This window comes from Cynara cardunculus, unplaced genomic scaffold, assembly GCF_001531365.2.
Source record: "Cynara cardunculus var. scolymus isolate 2C unplaced genomic scaffold, CcrdV1 Un_Scaffold_723, whole genome shotgun sequence".
NCBI lineage: Eukaryota > Viridiplantae > Streptophyta > Magnoliopsida > Asterales > Asteraceae > Cynara > Cynara cardunculus.
Genome location: NW_020200608.1, coordinates 63,565 through 80,516, shown reverse-complemented (window position 1 = coordinate 80,516; position 16,952 = coordinate 63,565). Strand labels below are relative to the sequence as shown.

Below are 16,952 nucleotides of genomic sequence, written 5' to 3'. Positions count from 1 at the left end.
AACAGATGCAGAAATTTAGATTCTGCAAGCCCTGGGGTTGTTATATCCATTTATTCAAGATGCAGATCAAATCAGTTGCTGATCTGATATTGTTTATGTTGGCTTATAGTCTGTTTGCTGCTGATATGGACAGCTTCCACATGTTAATACGATTGTTCTTAAAAAATTATAGAGTTGAGAGTTCTTTATGGCTGTATAAGGTGCAATGGGGTGTCCTTATTCAGGTGCTGTTTTGGTATTGCTCCTGGTCAGATCTGTTTACTGCTGTTTTCTCAATCTGAAGCTGCAAAGAAGATTTGGCTGCTGGTTAGGAGTATTTCTTTGGGACAGCTCTAGTTGGTTTATTATTGCAATGACCATAGGCCAAATTGCAATATACTTTTTGGTTGCTGTGAAGATTTCTTTCTGGTCTCATCCCTGGGTTTGCTTTGAAGTTTATTATAGACTAATTATCACCTTTAGGATGTTTCTGATCAGTTTTTAATGTATTATATGGATGGTGAAAATGTAGGATGTTCCTGATAAGTTTCTGGTTTATGCCTTGGGGTTCCAGCAAGATTACCATGAGCTGGTGCAGTTTTAGTTATGCTATTTGGGAGAAATAAGGTGGAATATTTTTGAGATATTGGGCTGCTGGTCACATAGCAGAAATCTAAAATTTTGGAATACTAGGCTTGACATCTRTTGTGTTCTAATTATAAGGAGGTTGATCTGTAGAAGTGACATTAATGGTGATTGGAGGTTTAGAGGATTTTTAGATATTAAAGATGATTTTTATGGGGCAAAAAAGTTTGAGGTTTGGTGGAAAGAGTTTGGAAATAAGTTGAGTGGAGATTGGAAAATTTTGGAAAAAGTCTGTGCTTTCTCTGATGATCARCTTTCTGCTTATGCGACCTATATGTGCGATTTRGGCTCTTGGCAAGGTCGCTTGGACCTCAATTGCAATCTCCATCGTCAGCTGCCATTGGCTTTGGATTACCCACTCACAATTGTGCTTTTGAAGTTGCTGCCCAATTTATGGTGGACCTCAAGTATTTAATCAATTTTGAAGATTGGGCCTRTCTCCTTTCCACTTTCTTGGGCCATGATGACGGGTTCTCCACCACCGATATTGGACATTTCCACTTGGGCTTTTTCAAGTTKTTATGTTTTGATAATTTTTTGGGTGGTCATTTATGTGGAAATTGGGTTTTTAACTCTAGAGTTGGGTTTAGAGTTAGACCATTGTCGAGTGTTTTCCCTAAACACTTCCTTGGTAGGCATGTTGTTATTCTTGGGTTATGCCCCTCGTAATTTGTAGCTCCATTTTATTTTTTGAATAAAGGTTTCCTAGGGTTCCATCCCCTTTTCTCCCAAAAAAAAAATGTTTTCCAGACAGAGGCATTCTATTTAGCAGTGATGACCAATGCCTTTAGTACCAAGAAATAGAACCAGTCATCTTCTTCTGGACTGACTGAAGATGGCGATTGGAAGTAGAGGGTAAACCAATAGATTGTAGGGCACAATCARTCTTTCTACAATATATGGTGATGCATCATTGRTGTTCATCTAGAAATACAAAAAAGCATGGATGTTGGAAGGTCCTTAAAGCCGAGAAATGTGGTCTCTTTGCTACGTCAATGTTCCAGAAACAAACTGATGCAGTGACGATCCAATCGCATACAACTACAATGTAGAGCTAAATGAAGCATTCATACTGAATCCTTTAGAACCATCACAAGTATCAACCATGTCATCCTGGGAGTTCAATAATTTAGTTTTTTCTGTCTACAAAATGCTTACACCTTCACCTGAATGTTCCAACTTCCAATTATCAAGCCAGACTTCTTCTAGAAACCAGGCTGAGCAGAAAATCTAGCACTTCAGAGAAACAAGCTCATCATGGATCTCCAACTAGGCTATGATTGACCGACTCATCTGAAATATCAAGCATGCAGATAAATATAGCTGATAGCCTTGCAAAGAGTGTGGTAAGTATTAAGTAGCATTYTTTTATTATAGTCTGAAACCACTTTTGGGAGTTCAGTTTGCAAGCTACTAGGTTCAGGTTTCAGTTGTGTGGTCGATTGGTAGTTCATGATTATGCTTGATGTGATGATACTGATAGGTGAGATTTAACTGAGTGTTCCTTCCAGCTATTTGTGTGCTGTGTTTGTGGTTTCTCCAAATTTCAATGTGTGGTTGGACTACAGAGCAATAGGTATCCTCAGTGGGTTGATTGTTTGGCATCTGCATCCTCTTTGTTCTATTCCTCTGGCATTGAATTTGGCAAAGTTTCCAGTAGGTACTTTTGGCATACTCCCATACCTTTTCTGCCTTTTGTCCTCTCCACCCTTCCTCTTTCTGATGGTTCTTCTAACATTCCTTTTCTAGCCTTTCATGTCTCTCCTTTTCCAGATTTCCTTTCTCTGGCATCCTTGACACCTCGTTTTCCCAATAATCTAGTCACCTAAATATACACACTTCGAGTATGTACAGAGTYGCCTCAAACAAGTTTATAATCTCAAGGCATCATTCAAAGCTTCTAGCAATCATAACATCTCCTGGAGAGTACCTATTCAAGTCTGTTATTAAGCCACTAATATGTTTTTCAGATGTTATCTTGTGGCCCGTAAGGGTTTAAAAAARAAATTCTCCATGTGCCAACTGCCAAGTAATAATAGGCATTTTAACAGGATTACTTGGTGTCGGTTATGTCATGGTCATACAGAGGTTAAACCAGTGATGCATAAGCATCTCATCAAGTTCCGTCACCATCCTACTTCGCTGGTGTATCAAGCTGAAGCTTCTATCCTTTTGTTATATAAATCATGTTCAATTTGAGTAGGTACTCAGGTTATAACATAATTTCTGATTATTGAACAAGGTGAACCACAAATGGATTCCTCACATTTGCATTTCCTTTGGTTAGTGTCGACTGTAGTTTCAGGCTGCTGCTAATCTTAAATTGCCACCTCTCGAATTTCAGGTAACCAAAGAATGTTGTTGGTTAGCTTCATTTACTACTTACAGTTCTAGGCAAATGTTGGTTAATAGAGAATGTTACTTCTTTATGTCTTATTATTCTTAGTTTAGTTAATAGAAAATAAGAACCTACCGATTATCGTTGAAACCTTACAATTTTACATGGTATTACTGTATTAGGTTCCATCGAATATGCTTTGTTTCCAGGTAATCAATCGGTTCCATCGAATATGCTCTGTTTTCATCGATTTACAGTCTCTCATCCAGGTAAGCACTCTCCATCGATTTTGGTTCACTTTTTTGTACCCTCTTTTGCAGACTTTTTTATGATTGAAATTTTTAAGTGGATATCTAAAATGTTCATGTTGTAATGTTAAATGGCTGCTGTCATTCAATCATTCCAAGTATCTTCCATCGAAGCTTAAGGTCATGAGGTCCGGCATCTTAACAACAGTAAACTCCGGGTGCAAATTGATGCATCTATATATGAAAGAAAGAGTGTCTATAGTAGTTATATTTATACCGAAAGAATTTATGGATCAAACTCTGTTATTAATGTGATATCCTACAAACACATAAGAATAACTCTAGAATTATTGAGAAAAAAAACTAAGAAGCAAAAAAAAGTAGAGATAAGAGCAGGTCTCTAATGGAAAAAAGAGAGCAGGTCCCTAATGGAAAACGAACAAAGGAAGATACAATAGAAATAAACAGAGCATATGAGTATGTATAAATAGGAAAATAGATAAGGGAATGCTTAAAGAACTATGTGAAATCTTACACACTTATTCAGGCATAAAATTATTACAAATATGTGAGCGTGAAGGTAGACTATCATAAATTGCTTAGCAATTTCTGAGGTTGTAAACTACTCTCTTTGAACCAAAATAAACGTCCACAATAAAAAGCAACAGAGTTTTAGAATGTGCTTATTACACTTTTTAATTAACTAAATGACAGTTTTACTCTTAATCTTAGATGAAGTAACGAATTTCTCCATCTGGTTCGTAGTTATATGTCTATTGGATTTTATGTGTTTCTGTTGTTTTACAATTTTTGGTTTCAGCTTTGGTCTACTCTAATGGCTGGCCTAGATTTTGATTTCATCTTATTTCATGGATAGCCATGGAGGGTTATTAATCAACTTGGAATTGGAGGTTTCATGGGGAGAGGAAGTTTTTCTTATGTAGCGATTTGAGAGTGGTGTTCCCACAGTGCCATTCAGATGCTAATGAAGGGAAGGTATGTTCATGATGGTTTTCCATTTGGAATCGATGCATTAGTTTTCCATTTCTGCACGGTTTCTATTGGAATTGATCCATTAATTTTTATTTGTAACAACCTTATTGGCAGGAAAATGAGGTGGCGGATGTAGAAAATGTTCCTTCTTCTTTTGTTAGAAAATGTTCTACTTTTTTGTATCGATTAGAAGTTCATGTTGCTTGTATTTCTTTTAGACATTTGGTTGAATGTTGTGAGGCTAGACCATTCTATCTACACAAAAGAATGTATTAGTAAAATGTGTATCTCTATTTTATCCTTTTGATTCTTTTTTTTACTAAACCATTTATAGGGGTTCCCTTGAAAGATTGAATGTTTAAATATAAATTTTGTACTTTTTAATGAATAATTGCACTCATTTTTAGTTGTAGGCTTATTAGAAAATTTGACATCCTGTCGCATTGCGCGGGTACTTAACTAGTAATATAGTATAGATACCATTTTATAAAGATAATAATTAAGTATTCTGTTAGAACTCAATAATTATCCTAATTATATTTTAAATTTTTTATATTTAAAATAAAATGTTTATCTTGTATTTGATTATGTTTATCTGCAATTAGTTACACGAATTCAGATATGAAGCTTTAATAAGTTGTACTTACGCACAATCTACTTGTAATCTTGAGTTTTAAGTAATATGAATTAATAAACAGTACTTTACGCATAAAAAGTAGTTTTTAAGAGTTTTTGTCAAATCCTTTGTAATATAGTATAGATTTTTTCTTTTATAATTTAATTTAAGTTTAATAATGAAATAATTTATTTTTGGTTTAATAATATAACATTTTATAAAGATAATAATTAAGTATTCTGTTAGAACTCAATAATTATCCTAATTATATTTTAGATTTTTTATATTTAAAATGAGATGTTTATCCTGTATTTGATTGTGTTTATCTGCAGTTAGTTACACGAATTCAGATATGAGATGAAATTGAATAGGGATAAACGGGTTTAAAGAGTTTTTAAGAATTTTAATAATTTTTATGAGTTTTAGCCAAATGCTTTATAAGATAGTATAGATAATATATAAAAAATATATTATAAATTTTAAATTTTTTAAGAAAATTGAGAGGAAAATATAAATTGACCAAAATGGTCCTCATTTAAAGTGTTTACAGAAATTTTTAACAGGTGTTACTGACAGGGACGATGTTCAAGAAATTTTGCAAATGTGAAGGACAAATCTACAGTAAAAAAAAATTTAAGGACCAATTTCGATGAAAACTACAAACGTCAGGGACTGAAAATGTAACTTACTCTAGAATGTTTGTTAATAGCCCTACTAGAATGAGAACCAGACTGAAAGAATGAAGATGACGATGAGCTGCCTTCGTCTCTCTTGCTTCATCTCCGTCGTCGTCGTCGCCCTTGTGTTAGTAGTCCCATCTGCTGTCGCCAAAGGTTCAATCCTTTCAAGATTTCAACAGTATCTTCAAATCGATACATCTCATCCAACCCCCAACTACCATCAAGCTGCAGATTTCATCCTTTCCCAAGCTAGATCCCTCTCCCTTGAATCCCAGACCCTAGAGTTCGTCAACAACAAACCCTTAATCCTTTTAAAATGGACTGGAAAAAACCCACACCTCCCTTCTATTCTCCTCAACTCCCACACCGACGTCGTCCCCGTGGAACCCCACAAGTGGTCCCACCCTCCGTTTGACGCCGCAATCGACCCCCAAGACGGTAACATTTACGCTAGAGGATCACAGGATATGAAGTGTGTTGGGTTGCAGTACCTGGAAGCCATTCGCAAGCTCAAGGATTCGAATTTCGAGCCTCTTCGGACAATATACATCTCGTTTGTTCCCGATGAAGAAATTGGTGGACACGATGGGGCGGAGGTGTTTGCCAAGTCCAAAATATTTGATGAGATGAATGTTGGGATAGTGTTGGACGAAGGATTGGCTTCGCCGGAGGATAATTATAGATTGTTCTATGCAGAGAGGTGTCCAATGTGGTTAGTGATAAAAGCAACAGGAGCGCCTGGGCATGGAGCTAAGCTGTATGATAATACGGCCATGGAGAATTTGTTGAAGAGTATCGAGAGCGTAAGGAGGTTCAGGGCATCTCAGTTTGACTTGGTCAAGGCTGGTCTCAAGGCTGAAGGCGAAGTCGTCTCTGTCAACATGGTCTTCCTTAAAGCTGGAACCCCTTCTCCTACTGTATGTAGTAAAATTCTCTCTCTCTCTCTCTCTCTCCCTCCCTCTAACTTCAAACCTATTTCACAGCAGAGTCATCAACCAAGTTTAAAACTTGAGCTAAGAAAGAACATGATAGTCTGGTTAACATGTTTGGCATTGAAATCAGAGCTTTATAGGAGGCAGTGAGATGTTTCTACTCTGCATAACTAGTTGAAGTTTTCCTGAAAATAAAAAAACCGTCTTGTTAAATGGATTGCTTGAGTATATAATGAGGTGCTTTTAATTTTTTCCCCCTGCAAAATACCCGTCTCATTCTCTTACGATGTGCTTAAGGAAAAGGAATGGAATCATCAAAGACGATTGGTTTGATGCAATGGAAATAGGTTGTTAGGGTGGGGTTTGTGGTCCCATCTCCGGATCTCCTAACCCGTTCCCACCTTCACAGGGACCTCATCTGATATTTAACCCCAGTCCACAAATTTAATAATCCCAACTTAACAGCTAGTAATAACAAGTCTTTTAGTAAATCAAATAAACCCATTATACCCCACACAGAGGTACGGTCTAGGAAGGTAGGATAGGATGTATGCAGACATTATCTCTACTTCAAGGGATAGAGAAGCTGCAAAAAATAACTAGGAACAAGTGTGGTAAGTAGTTGCAAAGTGTGTGCAAACAAGCAACATACATAATGCGATAAAACAAACTACTAAAGCAGGAGGAAGATTGCGTCTGACAAACAGTAAAAGCAAGTAAAACTAAGGTTGGTATACAGTAAAAACTAGAAATACTAAGGCTGACAAACATTAAAGGTTCCAACAAGTAGATGCATAAAGAAGATATGTATGGTAGGAAAAACTGATATCCTCTTTCCAACGTAGGACTTTGGTAGTTAGGTGAGATAGTTCCTATTTCACCTATTCATCTAACATTATACACATGTACTGATTCTCTTTTCAAGGTTTCTATCTTAATCATATTCTTTTCAAACACCACTTCTGTGTCATTCTTTGACAACGAAACCATTCCGATATTATATCATCTTTTTCCTGAGCACATCAACATAACTAGGTAATTCTTACCATTTAGATTGATCGAATAATCCTCAAGAATCTCATTAACCTTTGACTGACCACCATTAATGGTTATTAGTACCTTACTCTTATTCTAGTTGTTTAGCTCTTATATTCAAGTAGTTGAAACAAAGCTTCTAGATGTACTTGAATCGAATAAAACTAGGGTACAATAATTATTGCCAAGAAACACATGTTGGTGATTCCTTAGGCCTCGTCTGCTATCATGACATATGCCTTGTCCTTTGCCTTTGGTTTCTTTTTTTTTTCAACTGAACTTCCTTATGTCGACATCTAGACTATTGTTGAATTCTACTGAAGCTTGGGACAACTTGATCTTATATGCCCATCATACAACACTGATAGCAAGTGCATCTTCTTATATTGTTTTATTGAATGTCATGACTTAACACATGTGTCGAACCTTATGCTACCTACTTGTCATACTCACAAGTGTCTTCTGTTAGACTTATTGCATAAAGGATAACTCAACTTTGATCTCTTGGCCTATTTCTTTAGATGGCTAATCACTATCTTTCTCACATATTACATCCTTTGATTATGATTTGAAATCCTTATCTATAACACAATCCTTTACTAGTTTACAAAATTTCAAGAACTGACAGAACAATTTTCTTATTGTTTAATACTCCTATATCTTAGCTTCTACCTCGATGTTTAACCTTGGATTCACCTTAGCTTTGGCCTACATAAACACTTGGTTGTATGACCTCACTCATGACATGCTTAGTGTTGAATGTTGTTCTACCATTCCTTCTAGACTTTCTTCTTAATAAAAATGACAACATACATGTCCCAAACATCTTTTTGCGTCATAGTCTTGTATCATAGTCGTATAATACCTTTTAACAAGTTTGACCTGAATTATTTACTTTCAATAATATTAACTTTTAACATAGTCTAATATTATATATCAAAACATGGTTACTATGATATGGACAATATTAAGTACAGTTGAGAATAATACACTAAATTAGCTAATCTTGATTCAACATGCTCATTTAATTATCATCCCATATACTACTTAACTAGTTGATGTTTGATCACCATTTTCCAACATAATAAAGGAAATCTTACTAAAGTATTTCATCGAAGAATAAACTCTTAGTGAAGTATTCCATCAAAGTATAAATTCTTAAGTCTTGTTTTTAAGGTTATGCAAGTTTGTAATCTATTTCTCTTACACCACAACTTTTTTATTTTGCTAAGATAAACACTTCTTACTGATCCATCTGACTACCAATATGAAATAGCCAGGCAGGTATCACGGGAGCTAGGATCTATTCGGTGCAATTATAATCTGACTTCTTTTTTTCTTGAAGTCAACAGCTCAGCCGATTCAACCTTTCTAGATACTAACCCATATGGTTATATCGACCAGGATGAGAAATTAGCGAAATAATTTGATGGAGTTCATATATATGTTAGTTATTTTGAATATAATGCTAAAATATCCAATGTTATCCTGCTCGATTTAAGTCTAAGTTACCTAATCTAAGGCAATCTTAGTTCGCTTAAACTAATGCTCTGATACCATTTGTAACATCCCATTCCTGGGGGTATCGTCCTTTGCCCTTAGTACAAGTGAATGAAAGAAACTTTATATCTTAAGCTTTTATTTCATTATAATAGAGTTATTACAGCAGCGGAAATGCGAAAATTTATAACTTATAATATTCTAACATCTTAGAATAGCAACACTTCAACTTGTTCCTACTCCTTGATTCTTGAGATACATACATGCAGGGACATTCCTGGGGGAGGGTATGCCCACAAATTAGGGGCCCAAATTTTTGTAGTATATATATAATAGTCTTATAGTAGTTTAAGAAAATTAGTAAATAGAAGAGACATAACAAAATTAGTAAATAGAAGAGACATAAAAAAATTAGTATCTATTAGGACCAGAAAATATTTTGGTACTACATTAACTATTAAGACCCAATCATGTATGAATTAAATATATTGGAGAAAAAAAATACATAAAAAGGTTAATTTGTCGTTCATTATATAATATTATTTAATGTTTTTCTAAGTTTTTTTTTTATCTAAAACCGACGTCTAAAACTACTTGCCTCGAAAACTTTGATATATTCTCCATAATTTATCTCCAATCGACTCTTTTGATTATTCCATCATCGCGTGAATTCTATTTTTATATTAGAATATAATATATTTTCTTGTTATTAGCTAATAAAACCCTCATCTTTTGAAAAAATTACCAACTATATGAAACGGTACAACTTATATCTATATTTAGAATAATAAAACTATAATTGTTTTTTTCATAGTTGTTCTTTATTATCTAACATTGAGTGCATAAATCTTATGTACTCTTTTATCTCTAAAAGAAGAATAAGATCTCAAACTATCATCAACATGAGTTTTTTAATTTATAAAATTGATGATTCCAAAAAAAAGTTTGTTTTAACCCTAACACTATGTTCTTAAGTCTTCTTTTACGTAGGAAAGAGGGGAAAGTAATGGGGGAATAAAAATATTCTGTTTTCGAGATTTTTTAGGAAAAGGAAAGGAAAAAAATTATATCAAAATTTTATTATTTCATTATCTTTCCTTCCTCTCTCTTCTCTATTAAAAACACAATAAAAAACTTTATTTTTCTTCCTTTCTTTTATTTTTCTTTTCCTTTCTCATTCTTTTCTTTCCTTCCGAAATTTGAAAACATAATATAAAAGTTCATAATGGTGTTAATCCTCCCAAATTTGCAGACAAAATATAAAAGTTTAAAATGGTCCCTATTTACATTGATTTACATAGTGTCACTCGGAAATCGGAAGAATCAACTTTGTGACCCCAAATGATGTCATTCTATGTACCAAAGATATATCATAAGATGTTTTTGATGATGGAACAAATTGACGATGCTACATAAAAATGTTCTAGTAGAAAATATTAATTTAGAAATGAGTATCGATTGATTTTGCGTCTAGGAATACTCGGAAAAACGGAATTATATGAATTCAATGTTATTTCTGATGATAAAAACAATATTTTGAAAAAATATTGTACTTATTGAGGGCCCCTTTTCACATCTCGTCTGGGGCCTAAAAAATGTCAGGAATGGTCCTGCATACATGAATACATAAGCTTTAAGTTTAATGAATAGTTATGGTTTCATGATAAAACATTCTTTCCAAATAGTTAACATAATCTTATAAACTTTCATGTATAAAAATATTTCTTTGAGATCTCATGGTTACATGTTAAGTAAACCAACTTCTCACAGGTTCTTTAACCTCGGGTCCACATAAGGTGTTGGTCCCAGCCGGATCTACAAGAGTTTATAGGTAACAGTTTGTAGAAGGAGGGGATGAATACAAACACATAAACTTTCACTTTTAAAATTATATATTGATAAAGAAGGATCAATACAAATTTTAGAGATTGTTTGCGGAAAAGATAAGGTAAAAAAACCTATCTAAACAATCTTAAAGTACAAACGAATACACTTAGCAAATAGAAAAGATTTGTTGTAAGAAATTAAGACTTGGAAACGTGTTCTTCACTTGTTTGAAGTGATTTTTCTCTTTAGAAAAAATAAAAATTGCTAAAAGTTTAAGAAAAAAATAAAAATTACTAAAAGTTTAAGAAAAAAAGGATTTGAAGAATATTTTTTCTACATTGTGTCACCCAAGCAACTCCACATTTTGCTTATATATATATATATATATATATATATATATATATATATATATGGATATAGTTATCTAGATATATTGATGATGTTTCATTACTTAGGGGCCGTTTACCAAACGGTTATCCGGGTAAGAGTTTACCAAGTCACATTACCTTACCGGATGAATATGGCAAGGATCAAGAATCTTACCCGGTAAGAGCGAGACAAGGACCAAGAGTCTTACTTGGTAAGTGAGGACGACGACTCTTACCATGGTAAGCATTTGCCGGGTAAACTGTTGCATACGATGCCGTTTTGGTGGACTAAAATCTTATCCGATAAGTAAACGATAATGTTAAATTTTACTAGTAAGCACTTACTGAGTGAGTGTTTGATAAACGACCCCTTAGTAACAAAAAAATAAAAATTATAATTATATAAATTTAATTAAAAAATGTTGGATTCATTAAAAAAATATTTGATTTAATTAAAAAATATAAGGCAAATAGAACTTATACTTGTTGATGTATTTATGTTGTGTGATGAAAATCATATAAAATGATAAAGAAGATGATAGGTAAAGTGAAAAGTTAAAACTCATTCAATGAGAAGCTTTTTATTTAAAAGAAAATCAAAATTCTGAGAAAATAGAAAAAAGTGAATGAAGGCTTCTCATTGTGCCACCTAAGCAACTCCAAGTTTTGCTTATATATATATAGATGGATAGATATATGCCAGATTAGGTATATGGGACAGTGTAATTTAAAAGGAGGATCAGGATCAGACACTTTTAGACGGATCACCATCTTATCTTGCATTGAAGCAAAAAAGCTCACATTAAGCTTTTAACATGGTGAGAATTATCGAGAAAGCCTCAATAAGATGTGCTAAAGGGAACTTAGCAGAAGCATTCATAAGCACACTCACTTAAATCATTAGAATGACTAGCATGTTTCACTAATCATGATGTTTTTGTTATACCCTAGCTTGAATCGTGAATTGAAACGCACTTCCTAACTCAAATCGACAGCGGTAAACATACAATATACGACTTATTCTAACAGAACTGCTTCAATTAGAACGAATCTGTAAGAGATTGTCGGCCAATCTTACTATGGTACGAAGTCGATACAATTCCTAGACTTTCGAGAGGTCTGGGTTCTCTCCCTGAGCTTACGCTCCAATCGAACTCAACTGAAATCACAAAAACAGAATACCCGACTACTACCAACAGCTCACTATTTTAAGCAAACAGAATTACCAATCTACCCCTTCCTTATTCATGTTTAAAGCAAAGACTAAACAAACTCAACTAACTCCTTCTGTACGTAAACCTCAAAGGAGGTTTATCAATATTCCCCCCCCCCCAAAAAAAAATTTCACCTTGTCCTCAAGGTGACAACTAGGAAATTGCTGAAGTGGTGCTTCAAGATTCTCCCAAGAAGCTTCAAAGCTCGATAATCAATACCATTTAACATTTAAAAGTAATTAGGAAATCGTTTCAGTCCCTTCCTTTTACATAATCCCATGCTCCCTACCCCTCTCCGGTGGTAATCCCCGCGGCCTATTAATAACTGATTCATATTCTCTTAGTAGTGGATCCAAAACCACATTTGGTTCTGCCATTTCCTCCGAAAATACCGAACAAGTACCCAATTTCATCAACACACCCTGACCTTCATGGTTGATCACCTTTTCGATAGCTTTCAGCGACACTATCGAACGTCCCAGAGATGGATCACCCTTTAATGTGACGGATTTTCCCCCACAAGTGAATTTCATTACTTGTAACTTCCAGTTAACATACGTGGCTCCCAAAGACTCCAACCATTGCATCCCTAAGATCACATCACTATTACCCAAACCCAAAGGAAGAAAATCTTCTCTTATCTCAACTTCTGGTAAAAACAACGTTATCCCCTTGCAAATACCGCTTCCTTTCTCCGTGTTTCCAGAACCCAAAGTAATAATATATTCACCATTAGCTTCTACTTTTAAATTCATTCTTTTCACTAAATCGTATGATATGAAGTTATGTGTGGCACCACTATCAATTAACACTACCACTTTTTGTCCTTCAATCCTTCCTTCCATCTTCATAGTTTTAGGATTAGTCAAACCCACAACTGAATTTAAAAGTACCTCTACTTTTTCAGTCACTTCTGCCGCATTACAAGCTCTTTCCTCCGGTTCCGGTTCCGTATCCTCAAAAACATCCTCTTGAACTAGCAATACATTCATCTCTTTCTTCTTACACTCATGGCCAGGCACGTATTTTTCATCACACCCATAACACAAACCCAACGATCTCCTTTGCTTAACCTCTTGATCGGACAAACGCCGGAACCCGGTAATCGTTTTATTTGTAAATGACGGTGAATTAACAGAACTAACGACGCTATTAGAAGCATGATTAGAAAAATTACTTTTCAATTCTGGATTAGAATGAAAAGACGAACCTGTCTTCTTGCCATATCCCGCACTCTTCTCTCTCGATAACACCTTGTTTTTCAATTCGATCTTCATAGCTATCTCCATTGCTTCGCTAAGTGTCAACGGATCCAAGAGTCTTAATTCCACCTTAATAGATTCCTCCAATCCATTAATGAATTGACTTAAAAAAATCTGTTCCGGAATCCCATCCAACGGCGCGCGAACTCAACAAATTTCCTTCTGTATTCTTCGATCGATCCTTCTTGCCTTACCGACAGAAACTGTTCACACAACGAACATGCTGTCAACGACCTAAATTGTCTTAACAACAAATGTTTCAGATCCTCCCATCTTGTAATAGGGTGTCGCTTATGCTCCCATTGGAACCACTTTAATGCATCTCCTTCAAAAGAAATAAACGACACGTCAATTTTCTCTTCTTGACTCAACTGATTCAACATGAAATAACGTTCAGCTCTCAAAATCCATCCGTCGGGATCTCTGCCATCGAAAACAGGGATCTCTAGTTTGCGCCCCTTCACCGCTGAAAATCGACTCTGATTGCATCGAAATCTGTCTCTTTGTTCCACTCTTGCAACTGTTTCTTCATCGGACAAATTGGTCGTGTTCGTTCGATTTACAAAATCGTTCCTCAAATCTTCGATTTGTTGTACAATACGCTCCAGACTTCTTTCGATTGATCCTATGCTACTCTCCAAATCTTCAATTCGATTGTTAGCACTTCGAGTCGTGACATTCGCCATCCCTAATCGTAACATGCTCTGATACCAATTTGTTATACCCTAGCTTGAATCGTGAACTGAAACGCACTTCCTAACTCAAATCGACAGCGGTAAACATACAATATACGACTTATTGTAACAGAACTGCTTCAATTAGAACGAATTTGTAAGAGATTGTCGGCCAATCTTACTATGGTACGAAGTCGATACAATTCCCAGACTTTCGAGAGGTCTGGGTTCTCTCCCTAAGCTTACGCTCCAATCGAACTCAACTGAAATCACAAAAACAAAATACCCGACTACTACCAACAGCTCACTATTTAAGCAAACAAAATTACCAATCTACCCCTCCCTTATTCACGTTTAAAGCAAAGACTAAACAGACTCAACTAACTCCTTCTTCTGTACGTAAACCTCAAAGGAGGTTTATCAGTTTTCTTCTTACATTGTTCTTAGTTCTTGGTGTACCTGCATTAGCTGAAATATGCAAGTGAAATTTAGCATGAAAGATTAAGCTGACATATGATCATGGTTATTTTCAAAAGTTGAACTAATAAATTATGTCGATATTTATGTGCGTTAACATAAACGTCTCTATGCATAAAGAAGTCAACATTACAGGAATTACTCCACGTTTTTCTTGGTTTCATTCAGTGTAAGTGTGTTACTGTGCATACTAAATACCTGTCTTAGTTGTCATTGAAGAGGTATGTAATAATGCATAATCAACTTGTTTTCTCCATCAGGGGTTTGTCATGAATCTGCAGCCATCCGAAGCGCAGGCTGGTTTTGATATTCGAGTCCCACCAATTGCTGATCAAGCTTCCTTGGAGAGACGAATTGCTGAAGAATGGGCCCCAGCTTCACGCAACATGACATTTGAGGTAGTGTGGTTCCATCTGCCCTCCTTTCTTTAAATTTCTCGTCTTGCATGGTTGAGAGGAGCAACATCCTCAGTTCCGCACTTGCCTCTCTTTTATTTCATTCTGACTTTCTTACGAAGATCCAGGGATGGAGGGAAATGCATGTAAATGCATGCTCTGGGAAGTGAGAAACTGACAGCACCATACATCTTACATCGTTATAGCCTTGTTTAATCTGTTTAGAGTATGTCGGCCTTCCTGGAGGAATATCTATAGCCAATTAAATGGCAATAGCTCTTGCTGATAGCTTAGTGTGAATGACCAAGGTCTCCTACCAAATGCATTTTTTTATATATGAAAAACCAAAAGTAGCAGCTGAAGACATGAATGTATAACTTCTATAACACAAGTTAAACCTCTACTTATGGAATACGATATGTTAATTGTAGCGTGTACACTTTGTCGGTGTTATACTTGTACAATATTTAGACCCCAAACAGTGATATGTATTGAAGCAAAGATTCAGGATATCCTGCCTTCTGTACTTGGTTCAAGTTCAACAACATATCTCAAGGGCTTCTCTTCTTTTGCTTCCATCTGAAACTTATTGCATCAACATTATGTTAAACCATGATGCTTAGGGTTCCGATCAATTGCAGGATGTAAGTTGTGTTGCCTTTAACCAACATAAGCGTCTTGAGATCTTTTTAAGATTTTTGTCTCTACATTAATTGTTGATGAGGACATCTTTAGTGGGTTTAGGTTCTTTCCCTTGACATAATACAAGCATGTTTTGTTATGTGACAATGTTTTATATAAATGTATTCATTTGGGACTTTTCCTGTTTCAATGCAACATGGTCCTAGTTTGTGGATACGCATTGTTTTAACTATTTATTAGCATGGGCAGTTTAAGCAGAAGGTTTCCGTGTACGATGAGAATGGAAAGCCCATTTTGACAGGTCATGACAGTTCAAATCCTTGGTGGTCCCTGCTAGAGGCAGCTATACATAAAGCTAATGGGAAAATTGGAAAACCAGAGATCTTTCCGGCTTCAACTGATGCTCGTTACTTCCGATTGAGGGGCATTCCAGCAATTGGCTTTTCTCCCATGGCAAACACTCCTATCCTCCTTCATGACCATAATGAGGTGAAGCTCTTCTGCTATGTACTTGTCAGCTGAACTAACTACTATTAGGTGAACCTGCATTACACACACACAAAATAAAGGAAAAGGAAAAGGAAAAGGAAAAGGAAAAGGAAAGAATGCAAATACAAAATGGAAAAACAAAGTAAGAAAATTACTTTGAAATACTGTTCATATCGTATTGGCTGTATATGAACATGTCTGATCACAATCTCATGATAAAGTAACAATTGAATTGGATCGTTAATCAATGATAGGTTATGGTGTTTTTGTTGTAGTTTTTGAACAAGGAAGAATATTTGAAAGGGATTGATGTGTACGTGTCAATACTCAAAGCTTTCTCATCCTTCGTTGAGGCTGAAAAAGACGCAGCAGCTTTCAGAGATGAGCTGTAAAAAGATTATGGGCTAGTTTTTGTATTCAGGCATAGCCTGAAAAATAACCGATTGGCTGAAAAAGACGCAGCAGCTTTCAGAGTTGAGCTGTAAAAAGATTCTGGGTTAGTTTTTGTATTCAGGCATAGCCTGAAAAATAATCGATTGGCGAGCCTTGTAACACCTGGAATGTGGAATGTATGTATCTTGTAATTTTATGGGCACATTTACAATAATAAAATCGTGGTGGATGTTTCTCAGTTGCTT

The 16,952-nt window shown here is 35.3% G+C and overlaps 1 protein-coding gene across 2 annotated transcripts; it reads left to right on the top strand.

Moving 5' to 3' along the window:
• Nucleotides 1-5,560: 5,560 nt before the first annotated feature.
• LOC112501938 (aminoacylase-1) lies at nucleotides 5,561-16,951 on the top strand. 2 transcript variants are annotated; one of them, XM_025105719.1, is made up of 4 exons: nucleotides 5,561-6,416; nucleotides 15,049-15,186; nucleotides 16,075-16,314; nucleotides 16,590-16,951. In XM_025105719.1, exons 1-4 carry the CDS (start codon nucleotides 5,565-5,567, stop codon nucleotides 16,704-16,706), a joined length of 1,347 nt encoding a protein of 448 aa, XP_024961487.1. In that variant the 5' UTR covers nucleotides 5,561-5,564; the 3' UTR covers nucleotides 16,707-16,951. The 2 variants fall into 2 exon arrangements, with proteins under 2 accessions (XP_024961487.1, XP_024961486.1); XM_025105718.1 differs by having other exon boundaries at nucleotides 16,066-16,314.
• Nucleotide 16,952: the final 1 nt, after the last annotated feature.